This window comes from Arvicola amphibius, chromosome 1 (assembly GCF_903992535.2).
Source record: "Arvicola amphibius chromosome 1, mArvAmp1.2, whole genome shotgun sequence".
Taxonomy (NCBI): domain Eukaryota; kingdom Metazoa; phylum Chordata; class Mammalia; order Rodentia; family Cricetidae; genus Arvicola; species Arvicola amphibius.
The window spans coordinates 187,439,539-187,454,371 of NC_052047.1; the positions used below are offsets into that span (position 1 = coordinate 187,439,539).

Below are 14,833 nucleotides of genomic sequence, written 5' to 3' on the forward strand. Positions count from 1 at the left end.
TTGTTATTCAGTGTAAAGCTAGCCGTGCGGGAGCCGGGTGGGACAAAAAGCAGGCCTGCTCACGTTCTCACTACAGACTATGGGGCCCCTGAAGACAAGGTCCCTAAGGCATTTCGCACAGCGTAAAACACCGGTTACGTGCTAGTTGAAAAGCGATTAAGGAGAATAAAAAAAAAGAATGAGAGAGATAATGAATGCAAGGCTATACCAATAATGCAAGTTGGTAAGAGCAGCCGTGCAGTGAGGAGGAAGATGGGTGGAGTGTGGACACAAGAGAAGCCAAGAAGCCAATGTGCTGAGGATGAGCGGCGTTACACCAGGAAGAGAGCGGCTCTCTTCTGCAGATACCTTCGTAAGTTCCATGGCGGGTCCTGTGAGTTTTCCTCTCAAAGGTGGAGCCTGGAGAGTGGGGCAGGGTAGAGGCCGGTGAGTGAGCTCTCCTGTAGCTGGAGGTGGAAGCGTGCCCCGGATGCTCCCGCCTGCCATGGGAAACGGTGTAAAATAATCTAGTGGGCACTCCTCACCAGAGATGCTTCCTCAACAATCCAGACGTGGTTCTATCAGCCAATAATCTCCAGGCTACTAAGTGAGGACCCTGAGAGAGGGGCAGGGGGATCCAGGGGACACAGGAGAAGGAAGGCAGGGTTGATGCTCCTGCCTTTTTGGGCAGACACTGAGAGGTAAGGATGCCCTCATACATGAGTACATGGGAGTTGTAAGGATGCTTAGAGTTTTCTTGAGGACTTGATGCTGGACCACTGACTCCTGCTCAGAGGGACAAGGGCAGGCTCTCCTGAGTCTTACGTTTCCTTTTTATTTCCGCTGTCACCTCTAAGGCTATCCAGAGTTAGTATGTTTTTTTTTGTTCATACTTTTGCTGTGTTTTGTTTTCACGTGAAGATGGCCTCACAGAGAGCCACAGAGGGTGCTTACCCAGCAGAATACTGCAGCCAGAGCTGCGTGTCATTAGGGCCGCGGTTTCTAGCCTTTCTAATGCCGAGACCCTTTAACACAGTTCTTCATGTTGTGATGACCCCAACATAAAATTCTTCTCATTGCTACTTCATAACTATAATTGATACTGTTATGAATTATCACGTAGATATCTGATAGGCAGGTTATCTGATAGGCAGGATACTGATATGTTGACCCCTGTGAATGGGTCATTCAGTCTCTAGAGGGTCGCGACCCACAGGTTGAGAACTGCCTTCAGTTTCTCAGCAGAGCAAATCAGACTTCACCTTCCACTCATTGTTAGTCCGACTGTAAACCTTGAACAGGCACAGCCTTTCCTAAGTGATGCAGCTTAGGTTAGAGGGACTCAATGGTGGGGAGCCACAACCTCTCTCGCAGGCTTCCTAACTGGTTGAGTGTCACCTGCCCTGGAGACTTAGTGGAAAGCGAATCCATTTGCTGTAGGTGTCCAAAGCTGTGATTGAGAGCCAATCCCTCCCTTGTCATTTGGGTGACTCTTGGGGCATGTGGAATGAACGACAGAGAGGTCCACATGCAATGACCGCAGACGGTGGATTTTCACTGTTTCTCATCTCTGCTTATCACCCTGACCCCCCAGGCCAGACGCCACTTACTTGAGTTGATGTAGCCGCTGCTGCCATGAGTCAGACTTGTTTCTCTAGCCGACTTCCTCCGCCGAGAGATCCTGTCTTAGCGTATCCATTTCTGGTGCTCCCTTCTGTCAAAGCAGGGTGACAGTCTCAGGTGGAGCCTGTCCAGAGGGTCTCCTCATCCTCTGCTCTGTGGAGCCTCCCATGCCCCTTCTCATTAGGCTCCACTGGTTGGGATGCCTCGCCTACTACGCTCCAAATTCAAGTGGCCCTTTCCCCCACTCCTCATTTTCAGTACAGAGGTCTGGAAAGAATATCCTGCTTGATGTGAACGACAGCTTTCTGGTGAAGCAACGGAAAGTTATCCCGTAGGACAAACAGACCTGGCCGCTGAGTGACGCGAAGCCCCGCCCCCCATCTCAGATGGAAGTTGGGGACCCAGACACAGCAGCCGCTAGAGGTGCTGTGAGGACTGGGGTGGCTCTGGGTTCCACTTGACTGCTCTGCCACCCTGCTGTGGCCACGGATGGGTGGGGTTCCTCCCCACTCCACAGCCCACGTGGGCTTGGCCACAGATGGGGTGGGTTCTCCCTACCCCACAGTCCATGTGGGCTCAGGGGTAATGTTGGGATCTTTGTTGTTAGAGTTCACCAGGAAGATTAGAATCCACTTAAGAGCTCCCGAACAAAAAAAGTGGAGTGAAATCAAATGCTCAGGGAGTACAGGATTCCCAATTATTCTTACTACTCTACTAGCAAATCCATAACAGACAGACGGCAGACACAGTTCCTGGTAGATGGAGTTCTTAGGGGCGGGGTGGGGGGAGCAGAGGGGAGTGAGGCATAACTGCGAATAAACAAGGGGGTTTATTGCAGGGAGTGATGGGAGTGTCCTCCAATTAGACGGAAACAAGCAGTTGCTGCTCACTTCCGCAGCAAATCACGTGACTCGGTTGGTAGCAGTTGTGGGGTATAATCCAACATCAGCCTAACTGCTAGCAAAAGGCTATCTCCCAAGCCAGGCGGTGGTGCACACCTCCAATCCCAGCACTCGGGAGCAGAGGCAGGTGCAGCTCTGTGAGTTCAAGGCCAGCCTGGTCAACAGACAGAATTAGTTCCAGGACAGCTAGGGCCACACAGAGAAATCCTGTCTCAATCCACCCCCCCCCACCCACACACACAAGAATATATTCCAGAAAGTTTGGATTTTCTCAGTGGGAACACTGTCGTGTTCAAGATTACAGCATGGAGCTTTCACATGGGACCTTACTGGGACAAAGCCACTTACTTGGTGGTAAGGATGTGAGTCTTGTAGTTACTGTTTCCGTGATAACTGGAAGACAAGGAAAAGAGGAGACACTGTGGCATTTACTACTGACATTGCTGGGTTTTGGCAGGGCCTGGTGTCTGTCATACATTCAGCCCATTGTTAGGCTCAACAAAGCTTTATACGTAGCTGTGTTTTATGAAAAGAAATCTGACTTATTATACATGGAAATATGAGCAATAATAATGAGGGTCAATGTACCTAGACTATAAATTTTCTCTTTGGTGCCTGTGGTGGTTTGAATAAAATTGGCCTCCCCTAGGCCCATAGGGAGTGGCACTATTAGGCCTTGTTGGAGTAGCTGTGGCATTGTTGGAGGAATTGTACCACTGGGGGTGGGCTTTGAGGTCTCAGATGCTCAAGTCATGCCCAGTGTGCCACTCTTTTCTTGCTGTCTGCAGATCCAGATGTAGAACTCCCAGCTCCATCTCCAGCACTACATCTGCCTGCATGCTACCAGGCTCCTCACCATGGTGACAACGGACTAAACCTCTGAACTGTAAGCCATCCAATTAAATGTTTCCGCTGTAAGAGTTGCTGTGGTCATGGCGTCTCTTCACAGCACAGAAACCCTAACTAAGTCAGTACCAAAAGAATTTCCCCACCAATTGTTAGATTGGGTTGTCTTGGCACCGAGGCCTTTCACTGATGGCTCCAGTCCAGGCCCAAGTCTGAGTCTGGAAGAGGGCCAGCCTCTCCTTTCTTACAGTCACATACACTATCCCGCTCTGTCCCTTCCCAGAGATGCTGGGCCAGCTGGGGCCAGCACCCTTGCTGATCTCACTCTGTTTGCCCTGATGAAGGTAGAGGAGTCTCTAGGATACCATGATTCATCCTGGAACCCTCAAGGATGTGTGTGAGTGTGGAAGGCAGAGAGAGGAAGGGAAGCCTGAGTAAGCCACTTTGGGAGGTCAGTAAAATGAGCCATCAGTGAATCCCAGAGGCAGACTTTGAGGAACATCCCCCTTACACCACACAACCACGAGTTTCTCTAGTGGCAAGCTTACAGAGACTCTAACAGCTTCCGGTGTCTAAGAAAACACTGTTCAGAAGTAGGACCTCTTTCCTCAGGAGTCAGTCCCCTGTAGGAGCATGAGGTTTGGGTGGATTCCCAAAGCCATAACAGGGTCAACTTTTTGTCTTACTGTGGCTATCATCATACTACCTCCCTCACTTTCGGCCTCATCTGGCTGGAGCCATTGTGTGTGGGGACATGAGCATGCCATGGCATGTGTGTGAGGGCATGCATGTGCCATGGAATGTGTGTGGGGACACGCGTGTGCCATGGCATGTGTGCCATGGCATGTGGGGGGCATGTTTGTGTCATGACATGTATGTGTGTGTCATGGCATGTGTGAGGGCATGCATGTGCCATGGCACGTGTGTGGGGGCATGTGTGTGGGCATGCGTGTGCCATGACGTGTGGGGCATGTGTGTGCCATGGCACGTGTGTGGAAATCAGAGAACAGCTTGCAGGAGTTGGCTCTTTCCCTCTACCATGTAGGGTCTGGATTTCACATTTAAACAGTCAGCAGGCTGGCACCTCAACATGCCGAGCCACCTGACTGGCCCTCACTGGTCTTTAAAGGAGAGTTTTCTGTTTGCCGTGCACATGTGTACAGATGTGGTTGTGCCCAGTGCATGCATGCATTCTTTTTGGAAAGAGGGGTGAAAAAGCAGGGTGGAAGGAGATGGTCCAGACCGCCGTGTGCTGCTGCTGGCATTCCAGCCTTGCTGTCCAGACATCCCCGTCTGTCACATGGCATGTTTCTAATTAGTTCCCTCACCCTCCCAGGAGCACAGAGTTATGAATGCTGTGGAGACCGCACTCAGGACATTAAAGGGGATGGCTTGTCATAGGAAGGTGACAGCTCCATTTGAATAATGGCCTTTGAGTCCCCAGTAACCTCTCGCTGCACCAACCTTAGGGATTTTCTGATGCATAAAAATAAATTATTTCTAGCCTAAAGTTCTAAGTCTGTGGAGCCAGAATTTTTCATTGTTGTTGGAAATAAATGAAAGCCACACAATAAATGAAAAAGTTTCCTAAATTAGAGTTGCTGGAGAGACAGTCTAAACGCCCCCGAATTTATCATTTGGACAGTTCCACAGAGTAAATGTATGTGATTTCAAGTTTTAGTGTGGATTTGGAGTGTGACACCAGCATTATTTCAATCTTGGCCCCAAAATAAGTAAGACATTCTACTTATGGACTTCTGTTGTCCTATACCCCTTGGTAGAGAAGGGTTAAATAAAGGAGTTAAATCACAGAGAATCAGGTAGTCATCAAACCACAGAGAACTGGGAAGTTGTGGAAATTCTGCTCATGGAAACTATGGAGAAAAGAAAACCCTTCTTTCCCTCCTTCCTTCTCCCTCCTCTTCCTCCTTTCCTCTCCTTATTTCTCTTTTGTTTTCTCTCGGACTGGGGATAGTGCCCTGAGCCTGGCTCAGAAATGGAGATTTTCATCCCAGAACAAGATGCAGAACTCCTTTGTTTATAAGCACATGAAAGCTAAAATCGAGAAGATTGCTCCCGGGCGAAGGAGTGGAGTCTGCCTGTGGAGACCTTTGGAGATACCACGGTGACAATGGACTTAGAGCAGATTATTGCTGCTGTTCCCAAATGAGCTAGAACAGTTCTCAGTAAAAGAAATCCAAAGAGTCTTACGTCTTTCAGTGACTTCAGTGCCTTCTCGCTTGTTTTTCTTGGTCACATCCATCCCATAGCCACCTGCAGGAACAGAAGTCACTGCTTTTAGCAAGCCTAGCCCCAATAACACACGTTCAAGCTAATAGCCAAAAACCTGTCCCTAGCACTCAAAGCCTAACTCTTGTGCATACCTTGTACAGGCACCAGTTCCCATCTGGTCATTGACTGTAACAGACAAAATCCAATAGTTCCCCAGTACAGTCTACCCCTTTTAGAATCTGGTAGGACCGCCTGCCCTTGGCTGAACATGCAAGGGCTTCAGCAGCCTGGCCACCCTGACCTTTGTCTAACTATATGCTAGGGTGATGGGGGACCACAGGATGTGGGCTGAAGCATTGGTCATATTGACTATGGCATTTTAATATGCCTTGTAGTGTTCTGTGTTCTAGGGCTGGGAGATAGCTCCACGGATTACTAGTGAGTAAGAACCAGAGGGTAGATTCCCCAGAGCCCTTATAAAAGCCAGGCAGGGATGGTGGCTGTTTGTAATCCCAGCACTTGAGACGCAGAGGACTGGGGAGCCCCAGGACAAGCTGGCTTATTGGAGTAGCTAGAATTGGCAAGCCCTGGGTTCAGCAAGGGACCCTGTTGTAATAAATACGCTGGAGAGTGATGGAGGAAGACACCCGTTGGCAGCATTAGGCCTCCACACATCCACACACATCTGTACGCACTCACAATCAAGCATTCATACACAGAGGAGAAGTGAAACACCGAGAGCAGCGTTCTGTGCTCAGGGAGGAACTCTGAACGTATGACCTGCGTGCTGTGTTAGAGTTTGCATGTGAGAAAAGCGCTTGGTGGATAAAAACACATTCTATATGTTCACAGATCCTTACAGTTTGCAAAGTTTGAAGTGTGATCTTCCTAACAGACTAGTCCAGAGACGTCCCTGCATCCGCAAGCAGAAGGCATGCAAACCAACAGCCTTTCCCTGACTCTGCTTTGGAAGGGAAAAGCTCTTGCCTGCTGTGTTCCTGGGCACAGGAGACACAGGCAGGGCTGACAGACATGGTGGTGGACTAGGGGCTGCTGTGGGAGGACTCAGGGCCAGGCTTTCCCCTGGGCCTCTCTTCTGCTAGCCTTCCCTTCTCAGCGTTATCTTTTGGTGCAGTGCTGTCTAGATTGTAGACGCAAAGCCATTTCTTACAGAGCATTTTCCTGCACACTTCATCTGCTTTCGGGCTTCACGTTGCTGCCTTACTACTTTGGCACAGGGGATGGTGGACTACATCTATGATGTGTTTGTTTGTTGTCTTGTGTTTGTTTATTTTTAATTTTGTGGATGGGTATTTTATCTGCATATATGTTTGTGTACCACATGCATGCCCTGTGCCTATGGAGGTCAGAAGAGGACATCAGATCCCTTGGAACTGGAGTTACAGATGTTTGTGAGCTGCATGTGGGTGCTGGGAAACAAACCTGGGTCCTCTGGAAGAGCAGCCGGGGCTCTTAACTAAGAACTGTCTTCCCAGCCTCACACCATGGTTTTGGTTTGTTTATGTGTGTGTCTGCGCATGCGTGGGTGCGTGTGTGCGTGTGTGCATGTGTGTGTGTGTGTGCGTGTGTGCGTGTGTGTGTGTGTGTTGATTGGAAACCATAAAGTTATTTTAATTTCTTTTAAAATCAGAAGAGAAATAAATACACTTTAATCAGGATTATATTTTTCTTAGGAGGTTTTTGGTTTTGTTTGTAATGGAGGAAGGAACACACAAGGGCAAACATGTCTAAGACTCATCCATGCAAGTCATAATGTAGCCTGAGGTGACTTCCTTGGTGAGACAATGACGAAATAAGACCAGCTCAGCAATTTGCTGGATTTAGCCAAGACTGGCGAGCGTTCGCTTCAGGGCCTGACTGGATATGCCAGCTCCTTGTTACTGGTGTTTCTTAAACCTAGCTCTAGAGAAGGAATGTGGCATCATGGAAAAAATGTAGCTGCATCTGAGGTGCCATCAAATGTCTTTTTTGGGACTAAGAGGAATAGCTCCATAAACAGCTTAATAAGGAAATCTAGCCTCATTAAAGGCCAAACCTGGCTGGTGACCGCACCGGAAGGCTGGCTGTGGACTATAGGACTGTGCATGCCTGTCTGTGTGGAGCTGGACACCCTCTCTGAAATCCTTAGCTTAAGAATTAATCATCTCAGGACCGCTGGCATTCTCTGTTGTTATTATCAGTGCCATCATCATTATTTGTCTTCGCATTGACCATTACCAAGAGCGGGGGGGGGGGGGATTTGAGGAGATTAAGCATTTCAGTAGAGCTGGACGCTGGCTGGAGCAGTGACTGGCTCTCTAGATTGGTACTTGATCAATAGGAAATATTACCCTGAGATCACTGCTTAGTAAAATGTCTGAATCTTTTACTCTCTGAGGTGTCATTTTTGATACTTCCAGAAGGGTGCTGATGGAACTGACTGAAGGCAGGTGGGTGACAGATCTGTAAGGGTTCAGTCTCCTGAGCGCCAAAGGCCTCAATTCTGCTGGGGTTTCTGTATCCACACAATAACAGGCATTCCCAGGCCCTGCTGTGGCTCCTTCTAAGGAAGAAATACCTGTTCCTATAGCAGAAAGCCACAGGTTCCCCAGCTTCCAGAGGCACAAAGAGGTAAACAGCCTGCTGTGAAGGCAGATCTTTTTGTGGCTTTCTGACTTTTGTGATTTTGAGCCATTTCTTAGCCCTTCCTCTGAGGAAGTGCGCTGTGGTAGGCACAGACCTGGTAGCATTGTCCCACGAGAGAGAGGTTTCCTCACAGAACTTCTGTTTGAATCTTCCAAGCTGGTAGTTGTTTTTTAAAGTGTAATATCAGGGAAAAGTAAGTTTGGTCAGGTTCGTGCCCGAGCCTGCCACTCCTGGCAGTGCTTGGCTGGGCTCTGGAGTTCCCAAGTACCACTTAATGGGAGCTTTGTCATCTAACATAATTCTTAACTTCCTCGATGTATGGGCTGCTTCACTAGCGCAAAGGCAGAGTCCGTAGCTCAAGTTCTTAACTCCAGAGTTGTACCGATTTCCTTCTGCTGTTCCTCCTAATATTTGTTCATTTTTGTTTATTTATTTTGAGGCAAGATCTCGTTATATAGCCTTGGCTGGCCTGGAATTTGCCATGAGCCCAGGCTGGCTTTGAACTCATAGAGATCCACCTGCTTTGGCCTCCTGAGTGCTGGGATTCAAGACATGGCTCTCAGATTTTCAAGTCACACAGTCAGTGTGTGTTGTGATTAAACGCATGCACACATGCACTGACACAGTCAAGGTGAATGCGATTTCCGGTTCCTTACACCACTATCCGGGTTTCAAGCACTGCTACCTACAACCCTTCCTTCTATTGTTTATAAAATCCATAAGAAATCGCTGCCAGCTCCAGGCAGCCCCTCGTGCAGTGGGACCCTAGTGCTTGTCCTCCCACCCGACTGGTAACAGTTAGCCAGCTTCTGTCTCTTCCCATCACCCCTCACCCCCGCTGTGTTTCTCAGCCTCTAGTAATCACCGTTCTCACCCCTTCTCTGAGGTCAACCTTTCAGCTTCCCCGTGAGAATATGCCCACCCACTCTTCTCAGGAGCTGCCTTATACTTATTTCACGGCTAATACTTAAAAAAAAAAACACTCAAACATCCCACGTGACTTCTGGTGCATGAAGACAAAATTTGAAACAGTTTCTACTCTTCGATGAGTATTTTTTTCCCTTTACACTTTCTTGGATGGGGTCACACCCGCTTAAAAACCGTTCAGACAGGGATGTGGTCTAAGGCACACACAAGTGAGGACCAGCTCCTGTCAGTGTGGACAACAAACCACGGCCGTGATTGTCTAACGACACACACAAAACCCTGTGTGCTTGACCACAGAGAGAGAATGGTGAGGATAATCGTCATTTATTTATTTCTTAGCCTTTAATTTGAGGAATAAATGCTCCTATATTCTGCTAAAAAACCACAGTATTTTTTTTTCACATTTTTGTTACTCCAATCTCTGTAGATTTTATATTTTAAAGTAAAGATCATGGAAATTGCTGCAGAATGAGAAAACCAGCCTTGGCCTTTTATCTGACTCCACACAGGGGCCAAGCAGGTTGAGGCCAGGGAAACCAGAGGCCTGGTGCTCATGTCGTGGGGTCACGTCATAGATAGTGTCGTGAGTTTGCTACCTAGTAATTTAAGCTGGCAAGATTGCTCAGAGGTTAAGAGCACTGACTGCTCTTCCAGAGGTCCTGTGTTCAGTTCCCAGCAACCACATGGAGGCTCACAACCATCTATAATGAGATCTGGTGCCCTCTTCTGGCATATAGGCATATGTACCAGCAGCATGTTGTATGCATAATAAATAAATAAATCTTAAAACAACAGCCTAGTACATTTGGTCACCTTAGATCTTCATGACCACAGCTAAGATAGCAGTCTGCAATTACGCCAACTCAGCTGTGACTGCCACCACCGATGATGGTGAACAAACCGTGCTTTGCCAACAGGCTTCTTACCGTTGCTTACAATCTGTGTTTGGTAACTTGTTAGGCCTGATCCATTTCCCCAAACAAAGGGTTTCTGTGCAGATTTAAAGCAGAGCTTCTCACTGTTTCTGACTCGTGCACGTTCTGCTCTCTCTCTGTGAGATTTTGCAAGGCCCGAGAGGAAGCAGACCCCCCTACTTATCTGAGGGCATCCATCAGTAGATGGACATGTGATAGTTTTTACTCAGGTCCCCTGCTTCAGATCCAAGAGAGGACACAGAGGAGGAACAAAACAGTACCAGGGTTTCGATAAAACAGCCTTAAAAAACTTGGCACGTTTCGAGGACGTTACAGTTCTAAACTCTGGACTGCGGAGTAAGCACTTCTGACAGGGGAGAGATGGCCGAGGCTTGCCCGGCTTTCTAACGTGAAGGGACAGTTGTGTTAGCCTACGACAACTCTGCTCAGTTAGACCTAAGCTGGAAAGTCCAAAGCCAAAGCGATTGTTTTTTTTTTGCGAGGAGAGGAAAGAGAGGCCAAATTGGCCAGTGAGAATATATACATAGAAACAGTGTTCTCTCTTCCTCTCTCTCTTTCTCTCTTCTCCCCTCCTCCTCATTCTCTTTCAAACTGGAGTCACACTCAGTTTGACTCTAGGAAATCCCTGGACCAATTACACCATTCAAAGATTTCACTTTTCCGCAAGTTAGGGATGAGCAGCAATGTCTGCTTAGGCCCCAGAGATTAATGGAAACCTTGCAGCAAACAGAGGCCCTGGGGCAGCCAGAAGAGGCTTGGAGCAGTTAGCAGAGGCTGGTAGGAAGAGGGAGGACAGAGGGAAGGGGACTGCCACCTGGTAAGAGCAGTTTCAACAATCATTTTTCAGTACTCAAAATAATGGAGAAAAGTCGCCACTGGGAGAGCTCTCCGCTGGCCTTCTCCTTGCCTTAGGTGGGTCTTCCTTGGTATTGCTTTAGAAGACCAACCCTAAGCTGCACACATATATAAGCGTGTGACCAATTCTGGCTTCACCCAGAGCTCCAGACAGAAATTCCCTCTTTTTTTTCCTGATAAACATTTACAGTTGAAAGCAAGCCTCAAACCAAAGTCTCAGAGAAAGGGAAAAGACTCACCTGGCTTCGAGTCTGGGGGGACTGGAAACGCTTGAAGCGGACACCCCTCTCTTTCTTCCTCGGATACCTTTCTTCTAGAAGTTTGCGGTTGGCCACTTTTTTTTTTATCCAGGCCCAGCCAAGGTGTGTTTAAAGCTGAGTGATCGTTCAAAAAATGTTCGCTTCTTCTCTCCCCTCTTGTTTCCTTCAGCGCTTCGCTTCCAAACAAGTCCTGACAAAGGTGTGCCGAGCTTTGCCGCCCCGCTCCACCCTTCCAATTATCTGACACTTGCTGGGTTTAAAAAAAAAAATCTGCCTCCAGGAACCAAACTTTGCAGAAGGCAGAAGACTTCTCCTGCCCTCTTATTAACCATTTATAGACCCGTGGGGAAGGGGAAAAAGGGATGGCCCACAGGAAATACCCTTCACAGCTTCGCCCTACCTCAGGTATCTGGAAATAACCATAACCTAGCAGTTCCCTTCCTGCAAACCACAGGGTATCTGAGTCCCAGCATACATGATTCACAGGGCATCTCAGCCCATGTGGTCACAGTGCCCGAGGTCTGGAAGAACCGTGAGGAATGTGTATTCAAGAGCTGTGCCTGTGGCCTCTTTCCTTCGTTCTGGCCAAGCCAGGCCAGACTCACCTGGGTCAAACATGAAGCCACGCACCAGTAGATGCCCGATATGGAGGAGGTTGAGTAGTTGCTGGGTTAAGGGTTGCTTCTTGTGAAAGACGTGACTTGCTATGTGACAATGACCTCAAAGGAAGGCAGCATGTTGGGAATGGGCCACGGGATAATGGAGAAAGATGCTCATCAAGAGGGCTAGGGACCTTTTCATTTCAATACAGTTCAGACCCTGCAAGGGCACATGATCTTGAGTAGGGCTACATAAGTGACATTTAGATGGATGGATACATGACAGAGATCCCCTAGGTGAGGGGAAGGGATAGATCATTCTAGAGCCTGGGCAGAGAACAAGGCAGCTGAGAAGGCTCTGAGGTGGGACAATCATGGTGAGCTAGAGGATCAGGGATGGGCCAGATTGTGTTCAGCACTGAGAGAAGGGGGGTGGTGGCCGAAAAGATAGGAAGGCCAAGTTCCCTCTTCATACATGGTTTCACAGCCTAGGCAGGGTAGTGGGTTCTGTACCTGGATAACGTTCTTAAACTTGTAGTCTTTACAGGCACTCTCTGAGTGCTTGAAACTGTGGATCCTGGGGGAAGAGCCAGATGGAACTCATTTTCATGTGGCCTTTTATATTCTATTTATTTTACACACATTGTCTTATACAATCCCTATTGCATAAGGGATTGTATTCAAGTCTAAGAACTGGATTTCATTATTGTCATGATTTTTATTATTATATGTACTTATTCTCTCTCTCTCTCTCTCTTTTCTGGGAAAATGTACACATGTCAAGGTTCAGAGCAAACTCTTTGGAAGTCGGTTCTCTCCTTCTCCTGTGTGGGCTCGAACTCAGGCTGTCAGGCTTGGCTGCAAGCACCTTCACTTGCTGAGCCACCGCTCTGGTCTTGTCCTTGCTTTTGCAGCAGAGAGAGGTGAAGTTCTGCAGCAGCTGGGCCCATCAGATAAAAGGCCCATATCCCACAGATGGTTACACCTTTATTCCACTCTGACCTTTGAGACTCCCTCCCCATTTTATTTTGATTTTTTCAGAACAGGGTTTCTCTGAGTAAACAGTCCTAGCTGTCTGGAACTAGCTCTTGTAGACCAAGCTAGCCTCAAACTCACAGAGATCCGCCTGCCTCTGCCTCCCAAGTGCTGGGGTTAAGGAAGGAGCTGCTACCACCTGGCCCTTTGATTCTTTGCTACCTCCTTGTAGATTGTTAAATTTAAGTATACCCATGGTTGGATGTTTGGGTTTTTTTTTTTTTTTTGAGATAGTTTTGTCATGATGTATACAGGCCTGGCTGGCCCTGGAACCTTGCTCTGTTGACCAGGATGACATGGGACTCAGAGATCCACCTGCCTCTGTCTTCCAAGTGCTGGGAATAAAGGCATGCAGTATCATGCCCGGCACACCCACGGTTTCGGAAAGGGGGAGGACAGGCAAACAGATCACACTGATTGCAAATGACAGCCTAAAATAAAAAATATGCAAACAGTGGGATTTTTCATTAGTAGCACTATGATATGATATTGATAAGAAAAGATTAGATAGAAATCTGATTATTAAGACAACTGACTGGTTTAACTATGGATACTATTAGAGCTTGCTTAGCAACCGTTGCATAAACACGGCTGGGCTTCCACCTTCTGGTTCCTGTAATAATGTTGCTATTCCCCACATTCCATGAAAATGTCAGGCCCTTGAACTAACTTGCCAGCTAATCAGCCTGTGTGTACCTATAAGCACATATGTTCCCACATATTCATGGGTGTGTCTGAGTCCCGCTTATAGATTATGTACTAGGTTCAGAACCACACAGTTCCTTATCTCTTGTTAGAAGGCCACCAGTCACATGGGACAAGGGCCCATCATAATGCCCATTTAAATCGATCACTCTTTAATAGCCTTTTCATTCCAATACAGTCACATTCCGAGACTCTTGTGGCTAAGATGTCACACCACAATTGTGTGGGCGTGCATGTCGCAATTTGATCTGCAAGCAACAGCTGTATGTAGGTTTCTATAATTAGGCATGCAGTAACTATTGTAAAAAAAAGTAGTTCTGGACCCTGTGAGGGCACATGATCTTGAGTAGGGCTACATAAGTGACATTTAGATGGATACACGACAGAGATCCCTTAGGTGAGGGGAAGGGATAGATTGTTCTAGAGCCTGGACAGGTATAGAACTGCACTAAGTATAGAATCTTTCCTTTGAGAAAAGGAGAAAAAGGAAATTCAATATTCACCCGCATCTTCCCCAGGTTTTCAGTATCCAGCTCTTGACAAAGCGGTTTGGGACTCATCATGGTGCACGAAGAGAGAGAACTGTGTCTGTCAATATTCACGTGCAAAACTCTCAGCACCGGGAACATGTTAGAGTAACTGGAGAACAGCAGAATTCCTGTTGAAATGAAGAGGCACAGAGTCAGCTTCCGGAAACAGAAGTGACTAAGACCCCTGTGGCAGGAAAGGTGCTCATCTCTCCTGTCCACAGGCAGACTCATGCTGATGAGTCATTAGTCAACTTTTTAAAGAGATGGATTTGTTTTCATTTTATGTGCGTGTGGGTACTAAGCGTGTGAGGTACCCTCTGAGGCCAGAAGACGGCCTAGAACCAACGTTCTGATGGCTGTGACACACTATGTGGGTGCTGGGAACCAAATCTTGGTCCTTGACAACAGCACTGAGAGCTTAACAACCACTGATCATCACTTTAGGTCCAGGAACGTTCTTTTTTTTTCCCTTTTGGTTTTTTGAGACAGGGTTTCACTGTAGCTTTGGACACTGTAGCTCTTGTAGACCGGGCTGGCCTCGAACTCACAGAGATCTGCCTGCCTCTGCCTCCCAAGCGCTGGGGTTGAAGGTATGTGACACCACTACCCAGCTAGACCCATTAATTTTTTTTATTAAACATTTATTTAGTTAGTTAGTTTGGTTGTTTGTTTTGAGACAGTGTTTCTCTGTGTAACAGCCCTGGCTGTCCTGGAACTCGTTCTGAAGATCAGGCTGGCCTTGAACTCACAGAGATCTGC

At 47.7% G+C, this 14,833-nt stretch overlaps 1 protein-coding gene across 1 annotated transcript in view; it reads right to left on the reverse strand.

Annotated features, from left to right (window-relative positions):
- Col17a1 (collagen type XVII alpha 1 chain) overlaps window positions 1-5,613 on the reverse strand; it is a 39,218-nt gene extending 33,605 nt beyond the window's left edge. The window contains 6 exon segments of the mRNA XM_038317972.1: window positions 349-462; window positions 465-479; window positions 1,590-1,625; window positions 1,628-1,693; window positions 2,853-2,897; window positions 5,562-5,613. Of these exon segments, the coding sequence (XP_038173900.1) occupies window positions 349-462; window positions 465-479; window positions 1,590-1,625; window positions 1,628-1,693; window positions 2,853-2,897; window positions 5,562-5,613 (328 nt within the window).
- Window positions 5,614-14,833: the final 9,220 nt, after the last annotated feature.